General features: G+C 34.2%; 1 protein-coding gene across 2 annotated transcripts; it reads right to left on the bottom strand.

The window, feature by feature from the left end:
• Positions 1–8,754: 8,754 nt before the first annotated feature.
• Positions 8,755–18,899, bottom strand: LOC138312694 (5'(3')-deoxyribonucleotidase, mitochondrial-like). Of its 2 annotated transcripts, none has more exons than XM_069253474.1 (6): positions 18,863–18,899; positions 14,726–14,942; positions 13,905–14,005; positions 11,817–11,877; positions 11,025–11,139; positions 8,755–9,771 (listed from the first exon to the last, which is right to left on the bottom strand). In XM_069253474.1, exons 2-6 carry the CDS (start codon positions 14,927–14,929, stop codon positions 9,626–9,628), a joined length of 627 nt encoding a protein of 208 aa, XP_069109575.1. In that variant the 5' UTR covers positions 14,930–14,942; positions 18,863–18,899; the 3' UTR covers positions 8,755–9,625. The 2 variants fall into 2 exon arrangements, with proteins under 2 accessions (XP_069109575.1, XP_069109576.1); XM_069253475.1 differs by having other exon boundaries at positions 18,828–18,876.
• Between the last annotated feature and the right edge of the window lie 128 nt (positions 18,900–19,027).

Below are 19,027 nucleotides of genomic sequence, written 5' to 3' on the forward strand. Positions count from 1 at the left end.
AAAGAGTTTAGATAAATGTCATTACTGTTTTAAACATATGACATTCTACACCTTTCATTGTTATAGTACAAAGTACAGGAATCAGACCTGTTCCTCTGATCACCCAGAATTATATATGTTAAATCCCTGGTTCTGAAGACTAAGGTCACTTCAGAGAATATTTCTGCTCAGGGATCTGGCCCGTTCCTATGACCTAAATTGAAATATCAAACAGCAGTATCTGAACCCAAGGTCTCTTGATACAAATTCCTACCCCTGTGGAAAAATTTAATTTTAACAGATTTAACTGTGTAATTGAAAAAATCTATTTGGAATTGAAAAAAAATCTATTTCTAGGTCTTTTAAAGGAACGTCATCCTCGATACTCCAGGGGTTCCGATCACTTTCTATCTCTAAACCCCTGGAATATCTCTTAGTAAAACTGGAGGCAACAGAAATAACAGGTAATTAAGTCATTTGATGTGCATCAAAAGAGCTGTATGATGGTTCACTCTGGTTGACTGTGTGGCTTTGATGTTAGGCGTCACTCTCTCTGTAGTCTTCAAAGGAAATCCTTGCTAGCCTGTGATTGGTCAAATGTTTTCCGTTGAGCTGCCTTAAATTTTACTATGAGATAGTCCAGGGGTGTAGAGAACGTAAGTGATTGGAACCCCTGGAGTATCGAGGATGAAGGAACATGTCAGTGCCTGTGTACTATCAAATATGGTATGTGGCAGATACACTTCTGTTGCTTCTTTTTATATTTTGTAGAGTTTTGTATGTTGATAATCGGATGCTGTGATCTGTATATTATGTACATGTATGTATATGTTTTATTTGGGCTTCCAGCTGTGCCATACTTACTGTTTTAAAATCCAACATTTATAACTCTTGCCATCAAATGGTTATATGAACCAATCAGATGTTTGATGGTTTTAAATTTGTATACAAGTTAATATATATAAAGATGGAGGCAGAATTCCATGTACGTTGGTGTTTTTGTATATAACCAGATTTGCCCTTGTGATACCGATTACAAATCTTAGATCCGTCACCAGGTTTCACAAACATGCCTAATCTAAAGGAAATTCCTGAACCTAAAATTCTCCATATGATAGTATTCTGAACTCTGATTCTATAATGGGGTAAATTCCTAAAATGGAAAATCTGAAGTTGAGGAATGTTTGTAAAACTGGGCCCAGGTCAACAATTTTGGATGATTCGCACACTATCTTAGAAAATTCAGATTCTTCAGGTTCTATGTTGTAATAAACTATAGAGTCATTTTCAGTCTTGGAAATGCAAATCTAGATCATTCATAGTCAACAAAAGTTCTGATGACTTCCTGTATTGTGCAACCAAAAATGTCTGCCTCTCATTCTTGTCAGCTAATGATTTTCATTATATAAATTGCTGATTTTTCATACTTAATTGAATAAGTTTCACGAAAAAATCGATTTAATTTACAGCAATCCATTATCTATATAACAACAGATTTCACTTCTGACTTAGTGTTAATTATATATATATCTGTGATACATGTATGATGTTGAATTGGTCATTTGTCAAAAATGTTTATCGAAAAGCGTCATAAAATTTGTAATGACCAGAGCGAATGTTAATTGGGTCAAAAACAGCATTCTTTCATACTGCATTTCCTATTGAATAAAAAATACTGAGATAATCATTATTTCATATCGTGAATGGGAAAATGTTCAAATAAAAACAAGACATAGAATTTGTTATGTAATTGAGGTACAATTACCAAAAATTTTAAATGAGATGAAATTCTAAGAGATCTTTAAATTAATTGTTCAAATTTCAGGAGATGATTTTTTTTTATTCTATGATTCATGCTTTCAAAATAGTCATTACAGTATGGGCATTGTTATCTGATGCTATGTAGGCATAACATATCTTAAGTTACTTTCATTGCTATTTAATTTGAATTTTGGTATACACTCGATTGTTTGGACATTCAATTATCAGAGACATTTGATATGTAAAATAAACATGGAATTAAGAACTGATTTTACTGTTTAGATATACAAAGTTGCTTTAGCGTGAGCATTTTCTTACCATCAAGTGGAAAAATATTTTGAATTTAAATGGTATTGATAATATAGAAACTTACTAAGGTAAAGTGAAGTATATGGGGGTATAATAGACACCCAAAATGTGACCATTATGACGTCACTAATGTTGACGTGGTGATGTCAACTGATCACCGTCAAAATGGCTGTTTCATCTTGTGGATAAAATTGTCTTTGAAATAAACCGGTTTTTCATGGTCTAACTTAAACGATGTTAAGGCAAAACGAGTCAATGATGTAAATATAAGTATTAAATCATCTTCCTATAAGGAATCTATGGTCTATATAGATGCTAGAGTTTTGCAGACAAGCATGCATAATGCATGCTGTCTGCAAAACTCTGGCATCTATATAGACCATAGATTCCATAGGAAGACAGTTGAATGCTTAATTATCAATGTCAGTGGTATTACGTCCGATATGTTTCCTGGAATAAATTGACTGAACAAATGAGATTTTATACATGCTTTGTTTCTCTGAGAGACTTTGTTCAGGAGGACGCCAATCAAATTACATTGCTGAATAAAAAGATGTTTTTTTTTTAAATATGCAATGAAGTCTTATTTTGTTTATTTAATTAATTATATCCAATTAACAAAGTCGAAAGGTGTACTGAAATCACCTTTTCTCTCATACTTCACAGGGATATCCTGGTTAATCCTGTGGTATTTAGAGAAAAGACAACTCTTCTATCTTACATGGGCAAGTGAGACAGCTCAGACTTGGCATGTGACGTCATTAATACATGCAGTGTAGCTGCGGCATATATTGTTGTTAACCTCATCAATTTTGACACTTGCAATGTAACAACATCTCTGAGATGTTGGCGCAATGCTTCAAAACAATTGAAATTCCTTGAATAATCAAAACATGTAACAAGTGGACAGGGATTTCTCTTGCCCCGAACAGGGATATCTCAACAATGGTATGACATAGCAACAAAATTATCAAATGATATCATGGTAACAGTAGCTTGATATCACAACAACATTGCAATGATGCCACGACGGTGACAACAACAATTCATTTAAGTCTCATCATTATTGCTTGCATTGCATGCTGATAGGACATAATTATAGACACAAGTGGTGCACAAGGTAAGAGAAAAAAATCAATCACTCCCTTTATAGTGAGACAGGAGAGTTCAATCCGTACACAGCCTCGTATTCAACAACTTAAGAATCATAAGTATCATACCTAAAGGAGTGAAATATTTGGGATACCTATCTACTTGGTCCTCCCATGTAAGAGTCTATTATTATATTTCTCTGTCACCTGGAAATCTTCTCTACCACTAGCCCTCCACCTCTAGAGAATGGTGGCGGAGTGGTTAAGGTGTCATACATTCTACCACTAGCCCTCCACCTCTAAAAGAATGGTGGCAGAGTGGTTAAGATTTCTGACATTCTACCACTATCCCTCCACCTCTAGGACAGAGGGGTTAAGATGTCTGACATTCTACCACTATCCCTCCACCTCTAGGGATGGTGGCAGAGAGGTTAAAGTGTCTGACAATACATTCTATCACTAGCCCTCCACCTCTAAAAGAATGGGGCAGAGGGGTTAAGATTTCTGACATTCTACCACTAGCCCTCCACCTCTAGGACAGAGGGGTTAAGATGTCTGACATTCTACCACTATCCCTCCACCTCTAGGGCATGGTGGCAGAGAGGTTAAAGTGTCTGACAATACATTCTTCCACTATCCCTCCACCTCTAGAGAATGGCGGCAGAGTTGTTAAGGTGTCCAACATTCTACCACTACCCCTCCCATCTCTAGCTGCGCATGGTTGTAGATAGTAGTTAAGGTGTCTGAACAATCTATGACTTCCCACCCTTCCATCCTCTTAGGGCATACTGGCGTGGCAGTAGTAGTTAAGGTGTCCTGACATTCTACCACTACCCCCTCAATCTCTAGGGCATATTGGTAGGGTAGTTAAGGTGTCTGACATTCTATGACTACCCCTCCATCTCTAGGGCATATTGGTAGGGTAATTAAGGTGTCTGACATTCTATGACTACCCCTCCATCTCTAGGGCATATTGGTAGGGTAGTTAAGGTGTCTGACATTCTATGACTACCCCTCCATCTCTAGGGCATATTGGTAGGGTAGTTAAGGTGTCTGACATTCTATGACTACCCCTCCATCTCTAGGGCATATTGGTAGGGTAATTAAGGTGTCTGACATTCTATGACTACCCCTCCATCTCTAAAGCATATTGGTAGGGTAGTTAAGGTGTCTGACATTCTACCACTACCCTTCCATCTCTAGGGCATATTGGTAGGGTAGTTAAGGTGTCTGACATTCTACCACTACCCCTACATCTCTAGGGCATATTGGTAGGGTAGTTAAGGTGTCCAACATTCTACCACTACCCCTCCATCTCTAAGGCATATTGGTAGGGTAGTTAAGGTGTCTGACATTCTATGACTACCCTTCCATCTCTAGGGCATATTGGTAGGGTAGTTAAGGTGTCTGACATTCTATGACTACCCTTCCATCTCTAAGGCATATTGGTAGGGTAGTTAAGGTGTCTGACATTCTATGACTACCCCCTCCATCTCTAAGGCATATTGGTAGGGTAGTTAAGGTGTCTGACATTCTAGGGTGAACACCTTATCCATCTCAAGGCATATTGGTAGGGTAGTTAAGGGCTGTCTATGACATTCTACCACTACCCCCTACATTCCCTACATCTCTAAAGCATGTTGGTAGACTGGTCAAGGTGTCTGCCATTCTACCACTATCCCTGCATGTTGGCAGACTGGTTAAGGTGTCTGACATTTTCCCACTATCCCTCCATTCCTTGTCTTATAGAGTTTCAAAATGGTTTTCCCCAAATTTCACAAAAAACCCTGGAGCATTCTTTATTGACGGTAAATGTTATGTCTATTTAATTTACTGTGGCTAATCTGTCTTTGATCCCTTACATTGTTAATAGTATCACAGATTAATGGCAGTGTTTACTGGGCGCTAACAGCTTGTCACCTAGCTTCTATTGGAGACTATATCAGAGGCTGTAATGGACATATTTTATGTGTTTTTTGTGTAAGATCCATGGCCTTTTTCTCATTTGTCATTAAATATCGAAGACAAAATGGATTGTTTACGACATATCTGTAATTAAATGAACATCAGAAAAACAGAATGTGGAGGTTAGGGTTACAGCATGGCTAAGTGAAGAGCGGGCATCTAGTGAAGAAATCAATAGCTCTTACCACAGACCTCAGCAGAAGACATGACGTGATCACTATCCTAAACACAATCAAGAAATCAAGAAATCTTGCCCTGGATATATGGGCAGGGGGGCTTCTATCTCAATTTAGGGAGACAATGTGTGAAGTGTTACAAACAGGATTTATTTTTAGAGTTAATGTAGTGGACATGGACAAAAATTGGTCAGAGAGCCAGTACGCAATCCTAGAGATCTTTAAATGCGAACTAGCTTTCAGCAATGGGCTGTAGTGACTGAGTGGTTAAGGTGTCCTGAAATTAACTAAACACTTATATTACACTTATAATTACCATCTGAACAATCCAATTGAAATAAATTTAATGTTAATTTTCATAACGCGGGTTGTATTATGTTTTCACGCTGTTGTCCTATATTACCGCACATTAGTCGTCATTCGAGAAATGAATCTTCCCAACATAGATTACGTAGGGAATCTTATCTTAGGCTATTGATACAAGTTTTCCTACATATTTAAGAAACTTTTATGTTTAAGAAAGTTAGTGGGCATTTACTAGTAATGGTTAACAGTTGTACAACACAAATTGTGGAAGTGATTCGAAAAAGATAAAAAAAAAAAAGTGCATCTGTTTCTAAAAATTAAAGAGATCTCTAAATTAAATGACAGATACATGTTGTTTGAATAGAAATATTTGTAATTCCAAGAAAAGATGTGTGTACATGTAGTAATTTAAAATTAATAATCTAGATTACTTTGTCAATCATTGCTTATATTTGAATTTAATTTTATTAATTCAGAGTAAATAATAACATGCCCTCTACAAGTTATAACCTATTGGATTTTAACATAGAAATGTGTAATTTGGTATGTCAAAGGCACATATCTCGTGATATTTTTTTTTATATTCTTCAACCCTGTTCAGAATTTTCCACTGAATGTATTGTGAATGGTATTATCCATCTCTTCATACGTTTGTCCATTATTGCCTTTGTTTGTCTGGAGATTTCCTCCTGCATTTTGTCAACCCAGGCCTCATAATTCATTCAAACTTTGTAAGTTTAAATCACCTTGGTATCAAGTGTGTTTACTTGAAACCAACTTTTATTCGTGTGGGATTTATTTTCGCGAATGACTAAAATAAATTCGCGAAAGTTAATCTCAGCGAATTATGATCGATATGACATAGTATGAAAGTGTATCATACTACATGTATATGTAATCTGTTCCGCGAAAAGTTAATCTCCGCGAACTTGTTTTGAGTCGAAATTCGCGAAATTTAATAGCCGCGAATAAAAGTTGGTTAAAAGTAACTCGTTCAGTCCTGAAGATAAGATAGACTCTTCTAAATAAAAGTGAAAAATTTGGTTTGCAAATTTTTGTGAGAATTCTTTTGCTATACGGATTCACACATTTTGCAAACAAAACTTTTTTTATACCCTAATGAAAAAAAAAAAAAAAATTTAAATGTGTCTAATTAACACAAAAATTGATATGATATAATTGATTTTGCTTTCGGTGCATTCATAATTAGTACTTAATTCTATAAAGGGCTTAGTGCCATGGAATTTTTTCAGGGCGTGATTACCACCGGTAATCATTTTTTATATTTTCTATCTTGAATTCAAATAAGAATCTCAAACTTTGCAAAAGTGTTGATGATGTAAAGTAAGTAACGTGACGCTACCCACTGGAACACTTTTTTGAAGATAATTGTAAAAATTTTCTTACTTGTGGTTTAATCCAGATTTTTTTCTTAAAATTCCACAAATATATGCTTTTATTATTCTTTTCATGATTTGTTTTACTTGTCAGCAGTGCATATATTTATAAATACAGAGCTTGTAAGAATGCCCGGTCAAGCCCTGTGTTTCAGCAGGTTTGAGTACCCAAAATGGAACACCTCCTTAATAAAGTTTGATTAATAAATGCCCAGGCATGATAAAATATGTTTGACTTCATTAAAAGAAAGTATAAACATTTTTTAGTTTATTTAAGTCACATGTCTTTCAAAAATGTTCCATTAAGCATTTATTTTCCTTATTTTAAAATATATGGTGTTTTTAGGGTTGTTGCACGACGTCGTTTCCCGAGTTTTTCAAAATTTCATTATTTTCATTTTAAATACAGATAATAAGCAACTGGAAAGAAAATGACATATTAAAATTGTCACAGTTATTAGTCAACACCTTAATTTTTGTTCAGGACTGTTATTGTTAGTTTAGATTGTAAACTGAAAATTCTGTATCACAAATTTAAAAGTGTTTCATTTTGGGTAGTGTTCCAAATTGGGTAGCGTCACGTTAACTTTTGTAACTGAAGTAAAATACTTCCGTAATTCATCTGCTCCTGTTTTTGATAGAGAAAAAATACCATTCTTCGGCGGTGGAGCATCCGTCACAATATTGTTGTGAATAGGTTGTGGAAAGAAAATATGCAAATTGCTTCTATACACATTTTATTTCTTTTGTAATTAACATTCAAACTAAATGACATGTAAGCTGCGGTGGAATTTTGTTATAGTTATGAATAAAATAAATATGATCCAATGATATAACATGCATTGTGGTCAAACAACACAAAACACAATTAATGATTTTGGAATGTCATAAACAAACAAAATTTTATAACAATGTCTCTCATATATCTATAATAGCAAATTTGATTTTGACAGTAAAATTAAAACAAGTTTTACACATGTAAATAGTACAGAACAATTAAATGCATATTGCAGCCTAGGGTAGATTGAGCATTATAGATAAACACTGACACAACTTCAGGAAGTCTTCAGGAGGATGAGGTAGGCTTTGTGGAGAAGGGCTGTCACACGAGTGCAGTAGTGTAGATAATAGAAGAGGCACTGGTACTAGAGTACAAAGTTTACTTTTTTTTTTCTCAAAAGACGCCACATTGTGATCATATATACCTACATTTGTAGCTGTAATTGCCACCTATAGAGATAGAAAAGCTCACTATAGAGACATGTCAATATATATATGGTAACGACGGGTAATACTTTACAGGGAATTATCTAAAGACAACTCACTACTCCAGAGACTACAAGTTAGCCTACATGTATAAACCATATCATAAGTGTGCTGCGATGCTAATCTATCTTTATGCCAATATTAGTGTGTCTTGCTACTGATAAGTCTTGGAGCCATATCTTTGCTGCTTTTATCTAGTAACTAGTCTAAGTCTTACTAAAATACTTCTGGACTGCTAACATGTCTAGATAAAACTTACTCATGGGACCATAGGTATTTAGCATGCTGGTAAGTCAAAGACCCACTATTGACTAATATATAGAGACTATTAGTCTATAGTGGGCTTTTGACTACTAACTGGTCTATATTCTACTAACTGGTTTACAGCCTAGTAACTGGTCTATGGCCTACTAACTGGTCTATATTCTACTAACTGGTCTATATTCTACTAACTGGTCTATGGCCTACTAACTGGTCTATATTCTACTAACTGGTCTATAACTGGTCTATCGCCTACTAACTGGTCTATGGCCTACTAACTGGTCTATATTCTACTAACTGGTCTATGGCCTACTAACTGGTCTATATTCTACTAACTGGTTTATAGCCTACTAACTGGTCTATATTCTACTAACTGGTTTATGCCTAGCTAACTGGTCTATGGCCTACTAACTTGTCTATGGCCTACTAACTGGTCTATATTCTACTAACTGGTCTATAGCCTACTAACTGGTCTATATTCTACTAACTGGTCTATCGCCTACTAACTGGTCTATATTCTACTAACTGGTCTATAGCCTACAAACTGGTCTATAGCCTACTAACTGGTCTATATTCTACTGACTGGTCTATAGTCTACTAACTGGTCTATAGTCTACTGACTGGTCTATAGTCTACTAACAAGTATAGCTGACAAGATTATACGGGTTACTGAACACTATACAGTCTATTGACTTCTGAACCAGATTAAGACACATATACAGTATGTTAAAGGTCACTTCATTGAATGAAAGCCTTATATTATGGCTACAATCAAATTATAGATTTAGGACCACAGTCGCCTAGTCCGTAAGATCTAGTTCAACATCTATTGATCATCTTCTGTCACTGGGAAGATACAGCTGCAAGACTGTAGGAGTTATGTTCCTTGTATATAAAGACTAAATCCTAACTATAGATGTTTTCAGAGAGATCTACACACTTCCTTGCTACATATATCTTACTATTATGTATCTAGAAAAGAAATGAATCATTTTAATACATGTATTACTTAACTTAAGTTACATTAATTTATGTTATCATTCATGCTAAGATGCACACAATAAATACAAATAACTTAATGGTTAATTGAAATATGTCACTATTGCCCTTATCATCAGATTCTTTTCAAGCGGTCCTCAATAAGTAGCTGCCATGAGTTGTCAGTCCAGTTATCTAATCTATGTTGTGTTAGACGCTCCATGTGTTTGTTGTGACAAGCTGTCATTAGAATATGTTCCCATTTTGGCTGTGCACAGGCACCTGAAATATCATATATGAAAAAGTTAACAATAATCTCAAAATCAGAATATTCCTTCATATCAGTTGAGCACAGGCACCTGAAATATGAAAAAGTTTACTATAATCCCATTATCAGAATTTTCTCTCATACAGCACAGGCATTGATCAAAATTTAAGTTCTTGTCAATTTTACCTATATGTCCTCTGAATATGTCAAGACAAGATTACAGAATATCAATGGCAGAATGTGCTCACATGCCATATGGACAATACAGGTAACATAATGGACAATACAGGTAACACAATGGACAATAAAGGTAACACAGTGGACACTACAGGTAACACAGTGGACAATACAGGTAATACAATGGATAATACAGGTAACACAATGGACAATAAAGGTAACACAATGGACAATACAGGTAACACTTGTTTGTTTGATTAGTTTAACGTCCTATTAACAGCCAGGGTCATTTAAGGACGTGTCAGGTTTGTTGGTGGAGGAAAGCCGGAGTACCCGGAGAAAAACCACCGACCAGCAGTCAGTACCTGGCAACTGCCCCACATGGGATTCGAACTCGCGACTCAGAGGGGGAGGGCATGTGGTAATATGTCGGTACATCTTAACCACTCGGCCACCGCGGCCCCCACACGTAACACAATAGACAATACAGGTAACACAGTGAACACTACAGGTAATACAATGGACAATACAGGTAACACAGTGGACAATACAGGTAACACAATGGACAATACAGGTAACACAATGGACAATAAAGATAACACAATGGACAATACAAGTTCTACAATGGATGATATACTTTATGTAATGACTGAATCAAGTAGCACAATGGACAATACAGGTAATGCAGTGGATAATACAGGTAACACAATGGACAATACAGGTAACGCAATGGACAATAAAGGTAACAAAATGGACAATACAAGTAACACAATGGATAATACAGGTAACACAATGGACAATACAGATAACACAGCAGACGATACAATTAACACAATGGACAATACAGGTAACGCAGTGGACAATACAGGTAATCCAATGGACAATACATGTAACGCAATGGACAATTCAAGTAACACAATGGATAATACAGGTAACACAATGTACAATACAGGTAACACAATGGATAATACAGGTTACACAAAGGACAACACAGGTAACACAATGGACAATACAGGTAACACAATGGACAATACAAGTAACACAAAGGACAATACAATTTACACAATGCCAAGGAAGATAAGCTTCCAACCTTTGATGTCAGGACGGTCATCAATCAGCAGGTGACCATTGATCATGGTTTTGTCCCGAGTCAGAATCACCTTATCTATAAAGTCTGGTCCTAAATGATTCTCCACCCATTCATACTGCAAGGAAAATTAATACTGGTACCCATATGTTGAAACTAACAAACAAAACATGTGCTTATATGCAAGCAAAAGTGAGTTTTTGAAGTCACATTTATATATTTCACATAATTATGGAATAACTCATTAATTTTGGCAACATCAAATTTGCATTCTTCGTGATGGAATCAAGTCGTAAGGTGCAGTCTTTGAGATAGAAACACACTTAAAGAATCTAAATCTTATGAGAATGTTTTAGTAGCAATTGTTTATACCAAGACTTTGTGAATCTTTTTTTTTTCAATTGAAAGCCAGTATTGGATTTCAAGAAAATTATAAGTACAATCTGAATTATGTCAATATTCAAAATTCAAATTTATAAATGATACACAGTGACATAGATATATATACATATATAGATATATGCATACCAGGTAGTCAGATAAATCTATACAAAGGTATCAACTGTTGAATACATAGTATATACACGTATATATACTATAATTTAAATATATGCATCAAGGAGCATCGTCCTCTATCCTCTTTTTTTATTTTGAAGGAAAATAAAGATTATATTATAAATAATATTGAACTTCAAGAGAAGTGCATTCTGAATCATGTAAAAAAATGTCAAAATTCAAAATTTTTAAATGATAATAAAACAGAAAGGAAAACTGTGATTAACATTTGATGGCTACCTTTTCTTTGGCAGAGTACTTGTACTTAAACAAAGGACTGGTACATAGAAACACATCAACTCTACAAAACAAAATGTTCACATTACTTCTACAAAACAAAATGATCACATCATATATTTCACATTATTTCTACAAAAAACATGATCACATTATTTGTACAAAACAAAATGATCCCAATATTGTTACAAAAATAAAATAATCTCATAACTTTTCTGAGTTATTTTTAAAAAGCAAAAATCTATGCAAAAAAAAAGAAATATTCCACAGATAACTTTGTCATATTAGTTGTTCTCTCTAGTGTAGATACACAAACTACTGAACTCAGTTCAAATATTAATATAAATGAACATGATTATGGAAAACAATCACCTAAAAGATTTCTTGATATATTAGTAAATTGAAATGTATTAAACAAATATACGTATATTTTATTAGTAATCGCATTATCTTTTTGGTACTTTTCGAATCAAAAATTTTGCACTGTAATATGATTGGTCTTATTGAGTTTTCTGTATGTTTTTATTATAGGAAATATTGAAATTACAGAAATACATCATTTTAATTAGGTTGATATATTTCATAATCTTAGAAAATAAAATGATTGACAGGATTTAGGTAAAGTGTGAGTAATGGTAATGAAGTCATGTTAAGGCTGTGAATTCTGTAGCTTATAGATGTGAAATGTCTACTGTCTATATACATGTATATCTTCTATTATGTAAATCTTGTCTTAATAAATCCAGTACCAGGAAGTACAAAGAACCCCAGGATTCTACATGGTCACAAAATGTAGTAATACCCAAGACTTACATGGAATCCATGGTTTTTTATACTACCAGTATACCTATACTTACCTTTCCATCACATCCATAATTTTATAATATACATGTACTGATACTTATTTTTACATCACTATACCGATACTTACATTTCCATCAAATCCATAGTTTTATACTATACCGATACTTACCATTCCATCACATCCAAAGCTATATACTATACTAATATTTACCTTTCCATCACATCTAAGTCTTATGCTATACATGTACCTATACTTACCTTTCCATCGCATCCAAAGTTTTATACTATATGGATACTTACCTTTCCATCGCATCTATAGTTTTATACTCTACCGATACTTACCTTTCTATCGCATCCATAGTCTTATATTATACCGATACTTACCTTTCTATCGCATCCATAGTTTTATATTATACCGATACTTACCTTTCTATCGCATCCAGAGTTTTATACTATACCTATACTTACCTTTCTATCGCATCCATAGTCTTATATTATACCGATACTTACCGTTCTATCGCATCCATAGTTTTATATTATATGGATACTTACCTTTCTATCGCATCCATAGTTTTATATTATACCGATACTTACCTTTCTATCGCATCCATAGTTTTATATTATACTGATACTTACCTTTCTATCGCATCCATAGTTTTATACTATACCAATACTTACCTTTCTATCGCATCCATAGTTCTTATATTATACCGATACTTACCTTTCTATCGCATCCATAGTTTTACACTATACCGATACTTACCTTTCTATCGCATCCATAGTTTTAACTATACCGATACTTACCTTTCTATCGCATCCATAGTTTTATATATATTGGATACTTACCTTTCTATCGCATCCATAGTTTTATATTATACCGATACTTACCTTTCTATCGCATCCATAGTTTTATATTATACTGATACTTACCTTCTATCGCATCCATAGTTTTATACTATACAATACTTACCTTTCTATCGCATCCATAGTCTTATATTATACCGATACTTACCTTTCTATCGCATCCATAGTTTTACACTATACCGATACTTACCTTTCTATCGCATCCATAGTTTTATACTATATGGATACTTACCTTTCTATCGCATCCATAGTTTTATACTATATGGATACTTACCTTTCTATCACATCCAAAGTTTTATACTATACCGATACTTATTACATTGTATACCGATACATGTACTTACCTTTCCATCTCATCCATAGTTTCATATCGATACTTATTTTTCCATTGCATCCATGGGTTTCATACAGATCGATACTTACTTTTCCATTGCATCCATAGTTTTAATGGCTTCACAAGCTCCTGGTAAAGGTGGAAGGTCACGGAAGAAACCCTCAGACTCATATATAGATTTCACTTTTATCTGCAACAAGTTATTGTAGTTTTAAAAAGGTTAGTGACGATAATGACAATATACAACCTCAGTTCACCTATCTTTTACAACCAGAAAGTATGGGTACAGTGTAGGTATTTCTGCTCCTGCATAATGCCCAAGAAATTTAGAACCTAAGGCAAGAAATGCATCTTCGATTTATACACATTTGTTTCATTTCAACCAATTTTATTGATAAAATTCAATAGCATCGGTTTACAGGCTAAGTCTATATAAGCCCTCTCCTAGGGCATTATATGTTTAATTATCAGTCGTATAGGATGCTTCAAAACCAAATTGGTCCAACTCAAAATCGTTTTATTCATATAAAGAAAATTCTACATTCATTTCAACTGTTAATATCTGGAAATTTATTCAAAGCATTTGGATAGTTTTAAATGTTGAAATTACCATAAAAGTTAACTGGAGCAAAAATAAAACAAACAAAGATATAGGAAAAATAAAACCAATCTTTTCAAACTGATATGTTCAATCAAACCCATTTTCACCTGTTATAAGCATAATTATAAAAGAATAGTTGGGTTCAAAACAAGAAAACCTAACTATATATATATGTTGATAATAAATTTAAAATGCTCCTTAAAGACAGATTTTTTTTTTAATACATGTACCTTACATAATATTTATTAAAATTCAAATGTTGGCTCCTATCTTTCACTAACTGAGCATCGTTAAAATTTCCAAGTATACCTTTAGTCCTTCTTTGAGTTTCTCATATTGATCTGCTAAGTAAAATGTACGCCGATCCTCCATGTTTATAAAAGGTTCATCTGGAAATTTCTTTTTGTACATTGTGAGGAAATACCCCTCAAAGTCTGCAATGGTTTGGTCCATGTCTACAAGGACTCGTAATCGCTTTTCAACAAGCTTGGAAATAGTTCGTCGACCAGCCATCCCTGAGAAATTTCTTAAGTAAGACAAAATAAATGAGAATAAATTTAGGTATTTTGAATTAAAAATATAGTTTTACATTTGAGTAATATAACCTAACAGACAACTATTTATACACTCTGTCATGTCCACCTAATAAGATTTACATTATTTATATCTCTGCATGATACTTTTCACTTCCAGTAATATTAGGATACATACCTTTGGTTGTAATTACACATTTTATAACATGTACCTTTTATCTAGTACATGGTAGTGACAGCATGCAAAGAATAAAGATAACTTGATGAAATAGTTTGGGTGAAATCTCAATATAAAACATACAGGTACATACTTCATTAACCCCAAAATTTCACTAGTCCGACTATTTAACCACTAGTCCAAATGAAATATACAGCAGTTTTGCTTCAAAACTTCAATCTTGATCAGTTTGAATTTTTTTACCCAATTTAGTCCACATGCATTCTTGAATGTAAATTCTAGCAAAATGATACATCCGGACAGCAACAGTTGCATACAGAATGCATTCAAAATGTGTCGACAAATGCAATTGACCACCGCTCTTGTAAATATAGTATTTACCAATTTTAATTGGTTGAGGAGCCTCTGGTCCAATTGGACTAGTTCTTTACAATTGGCACTAGTCCGGCCCTAAAATTACTAGTCAGACTAGTGCTTAAAGTCGCAGAGTGATAAACTGGTTACAACTACATAATGACGGATAATAAAACAAAATATTGATGACACACCATAATGGACTAAAAGAAAATGCTGTACGATCATATTAATTAAACAAGTGGACTAGGGTGGAAGGAAGAAGAGAAATATGTTTTGTGTGACTATGCCCCCTGAACGTTTTCTGAGAAGTGATGCTAATCTGCATTCAAAACTCACACAAGATATTGATTGGCTATAGTGGCTGTGTGCATACTTATTGCCTACCAGCGATTGGTTGGCAGCTACCAAACACAACTGGATCTTAACATGTAATGAGCTTTTTCTTGAAAGATAAAGATCACAACACAAGAATATGATGGTAATAAGGGCGCAGCCCTTCAAGCCCGAAGGGCACAAAGTGCGAAGCACTTCAAAGGTAACAGATACACGAAAATATAAGAAAAAACACAATCTTCAAAATTCAATCCTACACACTGACAGCTTCAGTTTGCGGCCCCCATTTTATTCATACATATGGGGAGGTTGTGCGTTGCTCCTGTACTGCTCTCCCAAGTAAATATATATTTAAGTAATGCAAATGCATAACAGGGGTAATTAAACATTTTTTATTATTTTTTTAAATAATAATAATAACACTTTGAAAATTAAAAGCTTTAGAATGCAGTCAAAATATCCACCAAGGCGAAGATGAGCACAAGGAATCATGACAAATGGAGCGAAATCATAGGATTCGCATACGCGGCACTCCAGGCCTTGAATGGACACAGAGAAATCTGTATCTTTGAGTTCATTTCTTTGAGTTTATGCTAGACAATTATTACATCATATACTTCTATAGTTTAAAGTGTGTCCTTTTATTTCTAAATTATGTCTTCTACATGAAATACAAAATAAAATAAACAAGTAGAGCTTCGCTCTTCCTATGCCATGCATGATTCATATTAAAACATCTGGCTGCGCCCTTTAAGGCCTTACCTTCAGTCATATTATATATACATTTATATATAACAGAAGGGATAACAACATAAAGACAATTGTTTTATATTCAAAGTGTGCCCTTAGGCAAATTAATGTAGTCTCGCTAATGTATTAACTATACAGCTAACTACTATAACATTTTGTATGTTGTGGAAATACACATATGTGTATATGTACATGATATGCAGGAACATGTTAGTAGAAACATGGTAAATTGAAATCAATAATCCAAAAATGTAAAATGTATCATAAGGGCCCAGCCAAAGTGCGAAGCAATTCTAAGATAACACACGCATGAAAATATAAGAAAAAACACAATCTTCAAAATTCAATCCTACATATTGACAACTTCAGTTTGTGACCTCCATTTTTTTTGTTACCCTAGCTATGTATCCGCGTGAATGTGATGCTTTGAAACAATCTCATAATCGAGCGATTCAAATGCTACTATGATCCGAGTCGACGAATGTAATCTTCATCTGACAGAAGCTCAGTGCTTTTGCTCTTTATTTGCAAGCGTTCAAGTGATTTGGACCACCTTCCAATATAATAATCAGTTGGACCAAAAACAGAATATCTGTTATGGAAATAAAATTTCTTTCTTTTCAAAGTGGGGGTTATAAATTAGGAAAAGGGTAGAGTGTGAATATATGAACAAAAAATAAACAGAAAATTCTGCTCCATTATATCCATAAATTGAACTTTCTAACATTGCATAATAATGGTTATTGAATCATATCCAGTATGTCTGCGCCATTTAAGGCCTAATTGCCTTCAGTCATATTACCCGGTAGTGTTAAATACAGTCTCTGTCACTCAGCTGATGGAGCATGTTTCTTTGGCTCAGTGGGTAGTGCCATAGTTTTTTTCAAACCGGGTGTTCGATTCCTGGTCGGACCACTCAACAGGAATCATATGTTGGCTAACGCCTGTACATGTGTAGAGTGGGGGTACGTAATTTCGCACACTTTTGGCATTGATTTTAATGAATTTCAAATACTTTCATTCCGAACCAAAAAGGCTGGACTTACATCGGCAGATGTACAACTTCTTCACAACACACGAGTATGTAACCGGATATGCGCAGACGTATCACTGCGCATGGGAGCTGTTATTAACTTGAGGTTAACTAGTCCGCTAAACCTGCCTATATTATTAGGTTTTTTTTTTTAATTTTTTTTGCCTAATATATATTAGGCAAAAAAAAAAAAAAAAAAAGCCTAATAATATAGGCAGGTTTAGCGGACTAGAGGTTAACCTGTAGTTGAACGGGTTTGGGGGACGTAATTTCGCACACACCCCTCAAACTTTCTTGTTTTTGGAGAAAATAATTATTTTCAAACATTTCATGGACCAACAACATCATAAACGAAGATTAAGTACAGTTCCAATCTTGAAATGACATCAAAACACAATTATATTTCTAAATGAAAAAGTGACATTTCGCCGCCATTTTCGTTACGAAAAACGACCGCTCCCCATAGTAAACAATGTAAACGAGGTCAAGAAAGTCATAGCGTGTCCGCAGAAAATGTCTGTTTTCCGCTTATATTTGATGGATTTTCATACGGGTTTCGATATATTCTAAAAAAGGATAGTTTCTCTACATATTTGTACGTGAATCAGTTATTTATCACCCAGAAATTATTTTATGTCAAGTGGTTTATTTTCTATAAATTTCTTTACTGAGATAGGCCGTATTGTTTCGATTTCGTTTTTTCAAAACAAACTTATCCTGAAAAGTTTAACTAAATATGACAAAATCACAGTGAGAGGCCTCCTTTAGTCACAACATAAACAACAGAGCAAATCGTTCTGGCATTTAAAGGAAGATCGCGAAAAATCGTCAGGTGTGCGAAATTACGTACTGTGCGAAATTAAGTACCCTCACTCTACAATGTATTTACCTCTGTTCTTCTACATGTGTCATGATGATGTATTGCAAATTTAGACATGCGAATAAAATGAATTTGTAAACATTTCAACAGTCAATGTCTCCAGCATGTTATATGTTAAATGTATCCAACATAGAATTTATAAATATAATAAGAATAGAAATGCAATATTGTTGCTATGTAACCGAATACTAAAGCAGACAATTGGATTTTGATGTCATTTTAATTACAGTACCCGTTCAGCTAGTTAGCACTTCACAAAGTCCTTTTACTGTACACGTGCTGAGATTGTCTAAATAATGTGATATCAAATGAGAAGAAATATTTGAATTTCTCGACGTTTAACTCACTTAATTCATCATCATGCATTAAATATTGTGCTTACATTATTGTACTTCCACTTTCGATCTGGGCGTCCGCTTGCGTCGCTTAAGAGATTAAAAAAATAAGTTAACTAAAATAGACCACATCTTTCAAATCAAATTATATAATTAACTCTCACAGATATTAAATTGACTATTTTAGAGAAAAATGTCGATTTATCTACAAA

The sequence above is a fragment of the Argopecten irradians genome, unplaced genomic scaffold (assembly GCF_041381155.1).
Source record: "Argopecten irradians isolate NY unplaced genomic scaffold, Ai_NY scaffold_0425, whole genome shotgun sequence".
In the NCBI taxonomy this organism is placed as follows: Eukaryota; Metazoa; Mollusca; class Bivalvia; order Pectinida; family Pectinidae; genus Argopecten; species Argopecten irradians.

Bases quoted from the DNA above. Each gene is read 5' to 3' on its own strand.
- LOC138312694 (XM_069253474.1), bottom strand. From the start codon at position 14,929: ATGGCTGGTCGACGAACTATTTCCAAGCTTGTTGAAAAGCGATTACGA. The intron at 11,878-13,904 runs GTAAGTATCGAT...TTTGTTTTGTAG, and splicing joins ACTATGGATGCAATGGAAAA to AGTTGATGTGTTTCTATGTA. The intron at 9,772-11,024 runs GTTGGAAGCTTA...ATGATATTTCAG, and splicing joins TGACCGTCCTGACATCAAAG to GTGCCTGTGCACAGCCAAAA.